The following is a 15,596-nucleotide window of genomic DNA, read 5'->3' as shown; positions in this document are numbered from 1 at the left end:
TTTTTTGCAAAATCACTCCAATACATGTGTGCAAAATCACTCCAATTCATGTGTGCAACAAGTTGTTGGGCATTAATAAAACGCATCAGAAGTGAAAATTTGCTGCATTTGTGGAAGATTTGTGCAAGATTAAAACTTGCTTCGGCAGTAGCAAAAATATTTCAGTGATTTTGATCCTGGCCAGTCAAGATTTGTATTCTTGACTACCATATATTTGACTCTTTGTAATGAACCATGTATAGCATTTTATGAAATGTTTTATAATTTTATGTCTATTCATACCTAATGCATATTTTAGTTGTTTTAATTGAATTATGTGTATTCTAGTACTAAATTTTGTGCGGAAAAGGTCATATTAGAGAATGTATACAGCAACATACAACGTATACTACCAACCTAGAGTCCGAACTCAAATTACAATTTTCGGTTTTTTTTTTTTTTTTTTTTTTTTTAATCTAAAGGTTCCAGTATGTTTAGATGGCCAAAATAAAGTAGTTTCAGGACTTAATTTGGCCATTTGGGCCTCGAAACCAGCCACCGAAACCTTCTAAGTTTCACGAAATATTTCGAGCCTAGTTTCAACCAAGCTCAGAACTGAAACCTGGAACTATGATCTTTAAGATACAGGATGGCTGATGGTGCTTATCAAAAGAAGAAAAAGACACAAAAATCTCAACCAAAGGCTTGAGAGTTGAGATACACTAGAGAAGCTGGAAGTGTTGGAAGACTACTGTCAAAAAGAAGGGGTCGGGAAAGGGGGAAAGACGCCATACAGCCCCCACCACATCCACCCAACAAAAAGGCCCCTCCATCCTGTTTTTCCTACTCCTGATAGGTGGGTTTTTTGGGGTGGGAGAGCCCTTGATGCAGACAAGACACTTAATGGGCTTATTTTATTGCAAATAAGCCTTTGGTTTGGTTATGTATGTGTTGGGCCTTTGATCCCATGAGTTTTCTTTGTAATGAGTCACTTTAATGGGCCTAAGATATGGGTAGAAGATAGGAAAACGGGATTTAATTCATTAATTTAGTTAGAATCCTGTTTTGAGTCTATTTCCTTTGTTATTTCAGTTTTCTAGTCAGTTTAGGTTTCCCAATTAGTTAAAAATTGGGTTAGGCCTTTCCTTTTTTATGTTGGAGTCATTTTTGAGTCTTCTATATAAGTTTGTAAGGGGCTACAACATTGAACACGAATTTAATTGAATAAAAAAAGAAAGCTTTGTGCTAGAAAACTGTGAGATGCAGTGTTGTGATAGACAGCATGGGTGAGATGCCCTAGGGAAGAGTGAGATGCTCAAACCAACCTATTCCCCTACCCCATTCTTCCCTTCATTCTCTTATTTTTGTTTTGCTCATACTATCTGTCATACTATCTTATTTAATTGAATTTACTAAAGATCCTGCCTAGGATTAGATCACTTGTGAACCGATCTTACATTAATTGGTATCAGAGCTATGGCTAAATAGAGCTCCAACCAATACTCACTGGAGGATGTGATGAAATCCCTCCAACGGCTAAACACAATGATGGATACTATGATCCTAAAGTTTGAAGAAATGAAAGAGGCTACTGCTGCCCAATCTAATGCTCAGTCACGTTATTTTCGTGGGGAATTCCTTGAATGGGTGCATAAATTGGACGTGTACTTTGACAACTACAACTTGACAGAGACACAAAGACTCCAATATGTATGTTCCCATATGAGTGATTGTGTTCAAATACAATGGAGAGTCCGTGAAAGGAAACTTCAAGCTCAAGGGCGTGAGCCTAGAACTTGGGACGAGATGCAATATGAGTTGGCAAGCATGTACCTATCTAAACGTGAACGAAGCATGCGCTTCCCTCCACCAGAGTTCCCTCCAATTACACCCCAAAAGCCACCCACAGGTGACAAGAGCATGAAGGAATTGTTTGACCACGTGGTCATTATGTTGCAAAAAATTGCAAAAGAGCAACATGAGAGGACATCTCCAAACAATGAACTAGAGGCAAAAGTTGAGGTTAGTGTTGAAGAAATTCCAGCAATTTCTATGGTCAAAGACGAGCTAGTCATTGATGTTCTCATCAGCAAGACTCATGTGGAAGAATTCGAAGGCAACAAGGTTGCCACAATGGGCAATGATGTTGAGACTGAGGGACTTGACACTACAACAACTGTGTTAACTGTGAACAGTCAAGAAGAAGATCCTAAGGAGCTTGAGATTGAAATTGTGGAGGTCAAGAACACAGTGGTTGAAGCCTAAAGGCGTTTATTTGGATGATTCCATGGATATATTTGAGGTTGTTGAACATGTGGAGTTTGTCATCCCCATTAAAGTATCTTGAAGAACGAGCTCCTCACATTCTAGACTACAGCATTATTATCAAAGAGCTACCTGAATTTTTCTACAACTTGAGGGATGTGCACCATGCTATAATCACCCTCACACTATAAAATTTGAGGACGAATTTTTTCTAAGAGATGTCGAATTGATGCAGAAAAGTCACTTAATGAACTTATTTTATTGCAAATAAGCCTTGGATTGAATTATATATGTATTGGGCCTTTGATCCCATGGGTTTTCTTTGTAATGGGCCACTTTAATGGGCCTAAAATATGTGTAGGAAGTAAGAAAACGGGATTTAATTCATTAATATAGATAGAGTCATATTTTGAGTCTTTCCTTTGTTATTTCATTTTCCTAGTTAGTTTAGGTTTCCCAATTAGTTAAGGATTGGGTTAGACCTTTCCTTTTTAGTGTTCGAGTCAGCTTTGAGTCTTCTATAGTTCTATATAAGTTTGTAAGGGGCTACAACATTGAACAAGAATTTATTAATAAAAAAAAAATGACTTATGTTGTTGTGTTATGAGATGCAGTTGGGTGAGATGCCTAAACCAGAGGGTGAGATACCCATTCACTAGTTCTTCTTCCCCCTTCTTAACCCTCCATCGAATTCTCTTTATTTTCTTATTTTCCTTTTATTTGTTTGCTATGAGAGTGTTCGAGAGCTAAAACCAAGCCTATTGGAAGACATCTTCTCTATTCAGTCAGAATTTCAGATTCTACCTGTGATTAGGATCACTTGTGATTCTAGTCTTATATTATTTGGTATCAGAGCAAAGTGGTATCTATGGTGGACATTGAGATCGAGCTTGAAAAGATTAATGCTACAACAACTGTGAAAATTATGAACAGCCAAATAGAAGATCCTAAATGGTTGGAGCTTGAAGTAATGGTTGAAGAAACCATTAAGGAGACTATGAATGACAAGGACAAAGGTATTGAAGAGCTTAAGTTCGAGGAAGAACAAGTATGAAGACAATCCCATGGACACCTATGAAGATGTTGAAGTTACGCATGTCGAGTTCATCATCCGATTAAAGTATCTTGAAGATCAAGCTCCTCACATTCTATACTACATCCTTATTATCAAAGAGCTACCTGAATTTTTTTACGGCTTGAAGAGGGATGTGCACAATGCTATAATCACCCTCACACTACAAAATTCAATGACGAGTTTTTTCTAAGAGAGGGCGAGTTGATGTAGATAAGACACTTAATGGGCTTATTTTATTGCAAATAACCTTGGGTTTGGTTATGTATGTGTTGGGCCTTTGATCCCATGGGTTTTTTTTGTAATGAGCTACTTTAATGGGCCTAAAATATAGGTAGAAAGTAGGAAAGCGGGATTTAATTCATTATTTTAGTTAGAGTCTTGTTTTGAGTCTATTTCCTTTGTTATTTCAGTTTTCTAGTCAGTTTAGGTTTCCCAATCAGTTAAGGATTGGGTTAGGCCTTTCTTTTTTAGTGTTGGAGTCAGTTTTGAGTCTTCTATATAAGTTTGTAAGGGGCAACAACATTGAACACGAACATTTGCCTAGCGTAGTTAGTGAGCTGTGGTGTGCAAAAATCCCATGCTCACCAAGAGGTCTCAAGTTCGAATCCCCTGGCTGTTACCTACTTCCCTCCCTACCTATCAAAAAAAAAAAACATTAAACACGAATTTGATTGAATAAAAAAAGAAAGCTTTGTGCTGGAAAACTGTGAGATGCAGTGCTGTGAGAGACAGCTTGGGTGAGATGCCCCAGGGAAGAGTGAGATGCTCGATCCAACATATTCCCCTATCCCATTTTTCCCTTCATTCTCTTATTTCTGTTTTGTGCATACTATCTATCATACTATCTTATTTTATTGAATTTACTAAAGATCCTGCCTAGGATTGAATCACTTGTGAAACTATCTTAAATTAGCCCCATCAGAAAATGACCCTAAATATGATGAATTGTATGAAAACCTTAATATAAGGGAGGGAGAAAAAGAAATTTATAGGATAGCTAAAATAAGAGAAAGGATGAGCAGGGATTTGGACCATGTCAGATGCATCAAAAGTGAGGATGGTAGAGTACTTGCACGGAATGAGGACATTATGAGATGGGGAGATTATTTTTGTAACCTATTAAATGGAGATACCATATCTGATAGGTTGGACCCAGAGGAGGGGAGTAGAACATACTTGATGGACATTTACTGATGGTTGGTGAATACGAGGTTAAAGAGGCCCTATGACGGATGAAGGTATGTAGAACTTCAGTACCAGATGAGATTCCAATTGAAGTGTGGAAGAGCCTAGGAGGACAAAGGGTGTCTTTGCTAACCAAGTTGTTCAACAAAATCCTGAATACAAAAACTATGCCAGATGAGTGGAGGAGAAGCATTGTGGTCCCGGTTTATAAGAATAAAGGTGATGCCCAAAATTGCAGCAACTACAGAGGCATAACTTCTGAGTCATACCATGAAACTTTGGGAAAAGGTTATTGAGTCCCACCTAAGAGAGGAAACTGAGGTATCAGAGAATCAATTCGGTTTTATGCCAGGGAGATCCACAATAGAAGCTATTTTCCTACTAAGGAGGCTTATGGAAGTATTTAGAGCCCACAAAAAAGACCTCCATAAGATCCTTATTGACTTAGAAAAATCCTATGATAGAGTACTAAGAGAGCTAATTTGGCAGGTCCTAGAGAAGAGAAGGGGCAGGGTTAACTATGTAAATATAATTAAGGACATGTACAAGGAGGTGGTGACGAGTGTCAAAACAACGGAGGGTCAAAGTAACGAATTCTCAATCACAGTTGGGTTACACCAAGGTTCTGCTCTAAGTCCCTATTTGTTTGCACTCATTATGGATGATCTAACCAAGCACATCCAAGATTCGGTTCTGTGGTGTATGCTATTCACTAATGATATTGTTCTGATAGATGAAACTGTGGATGAGATTAATACTAAATTGGAGCTATGGAGATCAAGCCTGAAATCAAGAGGATTTAGGATAAGTAGGACAAAAACCGAAAACATGATGCGCCCCTTCAGCCAATCTGAGTAGGGGAGGGACTGGTGAAACTCAGGGAACAAAAACTACCCCAAAGTGAATGTTTTAAATACCTAGGGTCCATCATTCCCAAAGAAGGAGACATAGATGATGATGTTGCCCATAGGATTAAAGTTGGGTGAATGAAATGGCGAGGTGCATCAGGAGTGTTATACGACAAAAGAGTGCCTATTAAACCTCAAGGGAAAATTTTACAGGACAGTTATTCGACCAGCTATGATGTATGGAGTGGAGTGTTGGGTAGTCAAGAAGAGTACTTTAAATAAACTGAGTGTAGCGGAGATGAGAATGTTGAGAGGGTTGTGCGGGAAGACCAGGAGAGATAAGGTAAGGAATGACTATATTAGAAACGATTTGGGGGTTGCACCAATCCAGGACAAACTCTGTGAGAGCCGGTTGAGGTGGTATGGCCATGTTCAACGGAGACCTATGGATACCCCAGTAAGGAAGACTGACCAAATTTATTTTGTGGGAGCCAGAAAATGTAGGGGTAGGCCTAAAGTCACTATTGACGAAGTGGTTCGGAAAGATATGCAAAGGATAGGGCTCGATCCTAGTATGACTTCGGATAGAGTTTTGTGGAGGACAAGGACCCGTGTTGTCGACCCATTATGGGGGATGTTCCCATGATGCATCTTTCTCTACTGCCTTACCGTCTTTTCTTATCTCAATTTTCCTCATTTTTAGCCTATCTTTTGGGTTTCTTTATTTTCTAATATAGGATCCATGTAGCCGACCCCATTTAGTTGGGATAAGGTTATGATTGTTGTTGTTGTTTGTAGAAAATGACCCTAAAAACACTACTCCACAATGCCCTAGGGGGAAAACTTGAGGCTGCAAGAAAATAAATAAGAATTTATAGTCTAATGAAATCGAATATATGACCCCAAATAAAGTACAGAGGAGATAAAACCAGCCAACTTAAGGAGTTTGGTAAAGCACTCTTGAGTTATTGTTGTTGTCATGGGTTTTCTTTAAAAAAAATAAGAGGATTTGTTGAGCGAAGTATTTTGGGTTGAAATTATAGTGGTGGTACTGTTTAGTTGCTATGGTGATAGTTAACAAGCCATGGTAATTTTATAATGGGGTGTAGTTTAAGCTCTTAAGTAGCACTACCGTAGGGGGTTTATTTATGTTTAGTTGTAATTCTTGTTACATTCTCTCTCTCTCTCTCTCTCTCTCTCTCTCTCTCTCTCTCTCTCTCTCTCTCTCTCTCTCTCTCTCTCTCTCTCTCTTTTCCTACAATTGCTGGTTCTTCTTGTTTAGATTATGTTACATGGTATCAGAGCATGAATCATCAGTGATTGAGTCACTTTCTCTCTGCTTGGGGGTCAATATAGGCAAATGCAAACTGTATTTACTTATCTATGCATGGATTCCCCTTGCTAGACTGAAACTTCAATTAATAACATGCAAGACACAAAAACGTGTCATGGTGGTTGATGCACAAAACTCAAGTCATAGTGCCTCAACTTTCATATTTTGGACCCACTATTGGCACTGTGTAAAATGCACAGTATATTATCACCTGATACAATACCGTCCACCTAATTTTCCGCTACTTTTATTTCTATCTAGTGGATTGCAATGTATCATAAACATGAATAACCCAAGGGGGTAGTGCAGTTGGTGAGCAATGAACTTGGCACGAGCCGTAAACTCGGACATCCTGAGTTCGACTCCCACTAGGCACACCTTGGGCCACTCACACGGGGGTGTTTAGTGCTCTTCACTGCTTTAAGTGAAAGTTGAATGGTTCTCATTCAACCCCAGTATGACCCGGTCCATGTGGTTGTAGGGTCAGTATGGGTCCGCGGGACTAGTCAGGCTGAAGGCCTAGATACCCGTCGTTAGCAAAAAAAAAAATAAAAAAAAATGAATCGCCACAAAGAGAAAAGGAAAAGGAAAGAAAGAAAGAAAATCAATCAGAATGGGAATTTAGGCCACAATGAGTACCTTGCGCTTCCTGTTATCTAGAGGTTGGACCTCAATAGCAAGGTATGAGTCAACATCATCGGCAGTAACTACATAATTGGGTTGCTTTGCCCCTGAAGCCAAAATACTTTTTAAGACTCGGAATTTAAAGTAAATTCAGAAAAGGAGACACTCCAAAAATGAGTATAATAGATATTATAAAGGTAGTGGGGGTGGAAAGAAAAAGGTCTTACCCTCGATGTAGTTCACAGACCCATCTTCCAAATGGCGTACCCACTAGTAACATGAAGAATAAAGCAAGATTTTAAGAGATTAGTGAAAGAAAATAAAACATTTCCAAAACCAGACTTTATGGAACATACCACCTTTTCTTTTGTGTGTTTTTTTTTTTTTGGGGGGGGGGGTGTTGCATGTGTGCACAGAGGCGGTGTTTGACTGGACACATGAACTGGTTCCATAAATTATTAAGTGTCCAATCATAAATGTGTAGAAAACACAGTGGTCTCCAAAGAGAGCCACAAAAACAAAACATAACAAAATGAAATGCATTCAAAGAAAAATCAACAGGATTCCTCAACCCTACTTCAAAGTTACAACTGGTTGTTCCATTAATGGAGTAGCCACTTGTCTGAAGTTCTCGACCAGGAAAAGCTTCTCCAGAAATTTGAAGGCCGTCTATGGCTGGTAGAGGATCATCTTCTGCAGCTGAAAATTGCAATACAGTAAATAATCAACAGACAGACAACAAAAATACACTCATACAAGATCAAAGGCTGAAAGTTCAATTAAGATTTTACCTTCAGAAATCGAGGAAGAAGGCTCCTCAAGTACTGGTGGTAAATAAGGAGGAAATGCAGAATTTGGATCATCATGTGTAGGCGTCATATAAGGAGAGTTTCCAGACCCCCAATTGGAAGAAGGTTCTCTCGCATTCTGGTGACCAGCTGCATCTGGATCATCCATCTCATTGCCACTAACAATATCATTAAAAGAGAGCTGTTTGTTGTTGGTCTCTTCAGCAAAACGTGTGCCATGAGAGTCACGATTAGAAACCAAGAGCTCCGAAGGTACATCTTGGGCTGCAGAAATCCTACAATTATACAAGAAAATAGGCCAGAAACACGTCTGTTAAGATCAGTAAAATTGTACTCCTACAGCATCCAAGAGTCCCACAAACATATACCACCAGCAATCATCAAAATATTCCCACAAACTCATGAATATTGATGGTGCCCAAGATTTCCTACAAAAATGAGATGTATTCCATCATAGAAAATGAGATCCCTGATTATTTTGGATGACATTTTCAAGCAAGGAGTTCAAAGGAGACTTAAGTTTAATGGATACAGCAGCTACTGGTTTCCTCCTTCTCCCACGGGAGCTACTGTGGCCCCTTATACTTCCCTTTCTCCATTATCATTTACACCTTTACATTCTGTTTGTTTCCTCAAAAAAACCATGTAAAAAGAAAATTTCCAGGTGAAACCAGTGTAAAGAGAAAAGGGAAAAATTTCACACCACTCCCAGATCCAGTACTTTACATGCCACGCCCGGTTTCTAATCCTTGGTATAAACAATGTAAAATTTGGACCATCGTCCAAAACACAAGTTCTGAAAGCCTTAAATGGTTTTTAGAATTAAAACATCTTCTTCCAAATTTAACAGTCCAAATGTATTAAGACCACATCAATGGCTAGGAACCCTCCTCTTTAGACAGTCTCTGTCGGTTGTCTTCTCCAATAGAAGCTTTACCTCTGCAACTTTGGTTGATTGTGGATTGGCTTCTTAAATTGAAGTTTACCTCTATAGCTCCAGTTTTGACAAAAACATCAAGTTGTGACTTTTGAGTTCGTAATGTGTTGGTCTAAATCTTGAGACCAAGCAAACTCCTCCTCAATACTCAAGTGGAAGCATAGGCCTCTAAGGATGCATTGGTACTTCTCAACCACCACTTACAATAGGGAAAGGGTTGCACCCTTTCTGTGGGAAATATGAGACCAATGCTTGAAATTTTTTTTAGATTTTGTAGCAGCCTTTTCATGGATTCCTGGATCTAAACAATAAAAGAATGCTATCCCCCCACCCTTCTCTTTTCAGCCAAATTAAGGAATGCCAACACCTTCTCATCTCAATTGACTGTATAATATGATGTATCTGTGTCTTCTAATCATCAAAGGCATCCAAAAATATCTTCTTTCCTTGCCCAAGATCAGGAGCTGATATACTCCAGCATGCACCTTGCAAGTATTATCCTTCAGGCTTGAATTTTGTGGCGAAACTGGAAACCATGTCAAGGTGTAAAGATAATTCTAACCAAACCTGCTTCACTTGGGAACAAAAGGATGGTAGATTTACGGAGGAAGATAAAAGGCTGCAGCTATACATAATTCATCTTATATTCTGCGGTGACAAAATTAGTCAGGCAGAAATGCCCAAAAGACCAGGGACCAGCCATCAAAGATGGTCGTTAGTTCCATTGTCTATATTCGAAACCACAAGTGGGTTTCTCAAAATAGCTAGCAAGATCACATGTACTCAACTCCAATGCATTAAAAATGACGACTCCACAAATCTGGGACACCCCAGATCTAGCTGTAGTGACTGGTGAGGTCCCCAACCCCTTTTAAAAAAATAAATAAATAATTTACTTGAAATTTTTCCTTTTACATGGTTTTTATACCAGGAAACAAAACAGAAGCTTACTAGATTTTCTTGGTACAAATCTCAAATCCCTTACGATACTCTGCAAAGACATCACAATCATTATAGCAAAACCTATAACATGTTTAATAAGTTTAGTGAGACTGAAACAGACCATATACAAACAGAAACAAACCGCAGAAGAAGAAGGAGAGGAGAAAAGAAGAGAGAAAGATTGGGAGAGAAGAGAATCTAGCCGATTGGAAGAAAAGAGATTACATCCAATTGGCAGCAATAACCTTTACTTATAATGATGATAATATGACAAATACAAGGAAATCCCCTAGCTTATGTGTATTTACACATTAGCCAAAATAAGAAACAGAAATCACAAAAAAGACCCCCTGCAGTCAACCTTAATAACCCTTAAGCAAATCACTTCATCCAAGCTGTAGCATAAACATCACTCCTGCCCAGCTTGGAACACCACTTCAGAATTACCATCAGCTACTAATGTACTGGCAAATTGATGCACCCATTTAGGTCTACCATACTTTACCCAACACTTATCAAACAGTATGATTACTCTTACCATAGTGTGAACACTGGCAAAAAGCTTGATCGATCTGCTGTCCACAACTACTTACCACGTTAACGACCTCCCCCTGAACCACGATCTCTTCCAGGGAATCCAGAACCACAACCACGACCAATAGACACTAGCTATCAAGGCAGAACTTTCCTTGGAAGAAGGAAGTGGCTCAGATTTAGAAAGGGAGGAAGACACAATGCGCTGAATATGACAAAATTCTTCATTCATTGAGGGAACCTCCTCGCCATAAAGAATAGTTGCAAATCAGAATTCGAACCATAGAGAAATTTAAGCACTTGAAACTCTACATGTTGAGATTTTAAACAAGTCTAAGTCAATAGGTAGAGGTGGATCGACATTCATTTCTTTCCACAAGCCCTTGAATGCACTATCGTAATGCTCTTTTCATAACGATCATGCACTCGGGATATGTCCTTGTCTTGAGAGAAAACTTTCTTCCAAATCATCCCAAACACCTTTGATTGTAGTCTAGAATGTGACACTCGCATCAGTAGATGTATCCATATTGTTCCATAACCATACAAGTAAGGTATCTTTCTCCTTATCCAATCTTCATAATCTTTAGAGTTTGTAGATTAAGGGGCTAAAGTCAAATACTTCAGTTTTCCCTTTGCACTCATTTAAACTTTTACAGCTTGTGCCCACAATAGATAATTAGAGTCACCAATAATTTGATAGGGTTGATTTGAGCATTAACAAAATCAACAGTAGCTCCCTCCACATCACAAGAAGCAGCCCTGCCGGAACTACTCCCTGCCCAGCAAGAATTTGCCTCTTAGTATGGATATCAGATCATGTCCCTTACCGTGACATCTTGTTATGATTTGGTGGGCCATTATGCATTTTGGGCCCTTCTTTTCCTGGGCAGCGCGCTTTCTTTGAGGTTGGGTCTGGTTGCCAAGTTGTGGTCAGGCCTTTTCCCTTTTTAGTGTGTTGCAGTTGGTTGGGGCTCTTCCCCTTCCCTTCTGCAGTCCCTTACCTCCCCCTTTGCAAAGGCAAGGCCTTGTAATTTGTTTGTGATTTGTTTGTTCTCTCCCCCGCCCCTTTTCTTCTCCTTTGGTAATGAATTTTTTATTCATCCAAAAGAAAAAACCAACAGTGGCTTTTAAATCACCCATGATAGAGATATAAGTCCCACATTAGAATAGAAGAAGAAAACTCCAAAAACAGCACAAATAGGCTGAAAAATATGTACAACAGAAGTAAAAGCCAATGGAAAACAATAAAAATAGAATATGCAAACCGCTAAGAGACAAATCCAAAATTTTGGGATTAATCTGGTAGAGTCACATCATCAACAGATCAGATCTAAACAAGCCCTCGGTCAAACACTTGATTACAAGGTCAGAAAACCTGATGCAGAGTCTAAGGTCTATACGGTGCAGGAAAAGAATACAACAGACCAAACTCAGGTCCTAGGCCAGAACCTAGGTCCAAACACTTCCCATGGTTCTAGTTCTGGTTATGAGAAGATCTGCTAGAAATCTTGAAAATCTGCTAGAATATCTTGAAGATATTCAGGAATGCTTTCCTAGTAGTTACCATCCTCTGTTCTTGTAATAGTTCCTTAGTTTAATAACTAAGAGTCACTATTTTTATTGTTTCCTTTTTTAGTTATTGTCCACTTACGGTTCTAGTTAGTTGTTATTCAGTCTCTGGGTCTTTTATTTAAACAATGTACTGCTGTAATAGAAGTGACACTTGAGGAATAATAGAAGAGATTGAGAAATAAAGTTAGTTTTTCTTTTGCTCAATGGTGGTCTGATCTGAACAATCTTCTGGTTGAAGGTGAGTTTATATACAGTGACCAAACTTGCAAACTTTGATCATGACCCACCAATTTGATTCATAGATAAAGAAGAGTTCAAAAACTGCAAGAAACTTCAAGAAACAACATAGAACCAGATCTGATGATCCCAATTAGGATCAAACTTCAGTCTTCTTGATCAGATCTCATGATCAATCAATGCAGAGCACAACCAGAAGCAATGATTGCTGCAAGTATCACACATCTTCCTTGAAGACTCTCAAAACAGATTCAATAGGGATGTGAATCTTGATTATATCTGCTCTGATACCATGTGACTGAAATAGACGAGATGCAACCAGCAACAAAACATAGAAGAAGAAGAAGAGAATAGATTGTGAGAGAGAGAGAAGCTATCCGATTAGAAGAAAAGAGATTACATCCAATCGGCAGCAATAACGTTAATTTATAATGATAATAATATGACTAATTACAAGGAACTCCCCCAGCTTATGTTTATTTACACATAAACACAAAATAAGAAAGAACAATCACAAAAAGAACCACCCCCCACCCCCCCTGGTTAACCTTTATAACACTTGGAATTTAACATTTAGCAGCAAACTTTTTTCTGTGAAATTACCCAGTCTGTTTGGAACTAGTATACTGATATATAGGAAATAGAGAACAAGGCATAAAAGGCACCCATCCTCTATCCCAAAATACGAGGGAGTGCTTTTCTAACCTCTAATATTTACTGGAAGCTCGTTAATTGAAGTAGAGGTTTGAGCAACATCCTCATGCTTCCTCCTGAAACAAAACCTTTTCCAATATCAGCCTATGCCTATTTTTCATCACTTCAATTAATTGATCATAGCCCTTGGGTCAATGGTGAAGGCAAAAGTTTCATTCCAGCTAAAGAACTGTGTACTGGAGTTTATTGGCCTGCAAGCAGGAGTATAGTCTGTTTTACCATTTCCCACATATTTGGATTCTTACAATGTTTCAGCAATAAAAAGGTCCATCACAATATTTTTATTTAAGGTAACATAAGAACACAATTCATACACAAAATGCGATCAACTAGATTAACCAACAAAATAAATTAGTTTGTAATTTTTACACTTCATTTACCTGCCTACAGAAGGGGAAGACCTTCCCAAATTATCCAGCTCCATATTTTTTGTAGCGACACCACTTAAACCCAATGGGGCCCAACCTGTGGTTGCCTGAACATTAGAATGAGAAGATATTGGTGTCTGCCCATGCGGATATGTTGGCTGAGGCACCAGTTCAAGCCCATTTCTGTTCTGAAACAGAAACATAAAAATTTAAGCACGGCTCCTAAGTGATACGAATTATTAAGCAGACAGATAAATTATACAAAGACAGATGATCTTACTGAAGTAGTCAATGCTGAATTAAGAGAATGAACTGGTGAGGCTGGAGGAAATGCATCAGAACGCCATGGGCCTACCTGATACTGAGACTCCTTTAACTTGGTCTGCCACATGAATATAAAGAAGAAGAAAAATTAAATCCCTGAAATGAGCCCACTTATTTCCAGGATAGCAAAGATGTAATACAGCTAGATATCTCAAAGTCATCAAAGAAGGTAATTTTTCCAAAACAGAAACGCTTCTGGCACCCAATTACAGGTGACCCCCTGAATAATTTTGGCATTCCAGTGTGATCCTCCAAGTGTGCAATATACCTCAGTAACAAGAAGCTTCTCCTGCAAATGTCTAAACAGAACCTGCAATAGGAAAGCCTAATCATGTAAGATACCATTCATATATTAGTACAGAAGAATTATATGCAGCATTCCAAAGCACTTTAAGTTTATCGTCTAAATTATTATCAGTAATAGATATTTTTTCATTTTCTAGTTTCTCCTCGTATAGGATTTACCTCTCAAATTCTCACATCATCTAACACAATTTAGGAATTTAACCTCTGAAAGTACAGATACACCCCCCCCCCCCAAAAAAAAAAAAATTAACAAAACCCAATTAACAGGAACTGGCAAAAGTGAAAGGCCCTAGGTTCAAATATGTGATACAACCCACACTTGACTCTTTAACACAAAAAAATCTTTACTTTTGGACGACTCAACAAACACCACAAAGAAAGGTAACCAAAATGAACTGGATCACAGACGATGATAGCAAGTTCTGCTTCCTTGTTTTCTCCTTTTAGTGTCAATGATCTTTCCGCAGGAACTGCAGGTTTGGCGTTTCAAAATAGGATTGTCAATGATAACAATCTGAAGACAAAGGGTAGTCACTGGACCATCAATCAACATTGCAAGGAAGGAAGAACACATTAGGTTTAGAGACAAGGATAAGGAAAAGATAGAAACGATGTGAAAATGAAGAGAAATGATACAAGGAAAAAATGAGTAAAATAAAAAGCTAAATGACCAGGCATTCCCTTCAGAGGAAGCACTAAAAAAAGAAATCCTTTGTCTTTTGAAAAGTGAGGACCCTGTGCATTAGAGACGGCACCATATGCTATAGTTGTCATGGTGCCTAGGTGGCTAGGTAAACCAAGGCATTTGAGTGGGTAAAAAAATAAGCCAACACCAACAAGGCGCCAAAAAGAAGAAAAAAAAAATGGCCAGGATGCTTAGGCGACGCACCGACGACTATGCTATACACTCCTTTCCCCTCTCTGACGATACTTTTCTCTCTCTCCTAAATATTGAAAGTTCAATGAGCAAAAGGAAAAAGTTTTTCTTGTCAGCATCCAAGTAAAGGAATCTATGGAGGGGCACCCAGTTTTGCCACGTGGAAGGATAATGTTTGAATTCTTTTCATGGCTATTCAAGGGAAAGAGAGACAAGGAAAACTGAAAACCTTCTCAAACCAGAGAAGGAATTCGACCCAATGTCAAGGCCGCAGATCAAGAGTTATTGGATGAGAACCTTCTTCTGAGAAGAGTCAAGCAGGATAGGTTCACAGGTTCAAGCCTTTATCTATTTGGACTTCGGAGGGGTGAATTTTCAATTTCTAAGGCCTTGTTTTTCTCTGGCAAGCTGCTAAGGAAGCATTTATTCCCAAGCAAGAGGGCTCGGAGTTCATATTGATGCCTTAGTCCACTGTAAGATATAATTATATTAATAATGGATCAGAAACCCCTGCAATTGGATATTCAGGAATAGTCCAGACTCCAGATTGGCCACATTTGAAATTTTAGACTCAAATGCCATCATATATACCCCCATGCATTCTCTCGGTAGTCCGTGTACCCTCTCCATACTCTTGGATTTTTCAATGGCCTTTTTTTTTTTT

At 38.7% G+C, this 15,596-nt stretch overlaps 1 protein-coding gene across 1 annotated transcript in view; it reads right to left on the bottom strand.

Moving 5' to 3' along the window:
* LOC122076612 overlaps window positions 1-15,596 on the bottom strand; it is a gene marked incomplete in the record, with an annotated part of 36,297 nt that overhangs the window by 10,840 nt on the left and 9,861 nt on the right. Inside the window, 7 exon segments of the mRNA XM_042642011.1 lie at window positions 7,325-7,416; window positions 7,537-7,579; window positions 7,887-8,008; window positions 8,101-8,393; window positions 13,438-13,613; window positions 13,706-13,807; window positions 14,018-14,059. Of these exon segments, the coding sequence (XP_042497945.1) occupies window positions 7,325-7,416; window positions 7,537-7,579; window positions 7,887-8,008; window positions 8,101-8,393; window positions 13,438-13,613; window positions 13,706-13,807; window positions 14,018-14,059 (870 nt within the window).

Source organism: Macadamia integrifolia, chromosome 4 (genome assembly GCF_013358625.1).
Source record: "Macadamia integrifolia cultivar HAES 741 chromosome 4, SCU_Mint_v3, whole genome shotgun sequence".
Classification (NCBI taxonomy): domain Eukaryota; kingdom Viridiplantae; phylum Streptophyta; class Magnoliopsida; order Proteales; family Proteaceae; genus Macadamia; species Macadamia integrifolia.
Note: the sequence above shows the minus strand (reverse complement) of the source record. Positions and strands in the feature narration are given on the sequence as shown.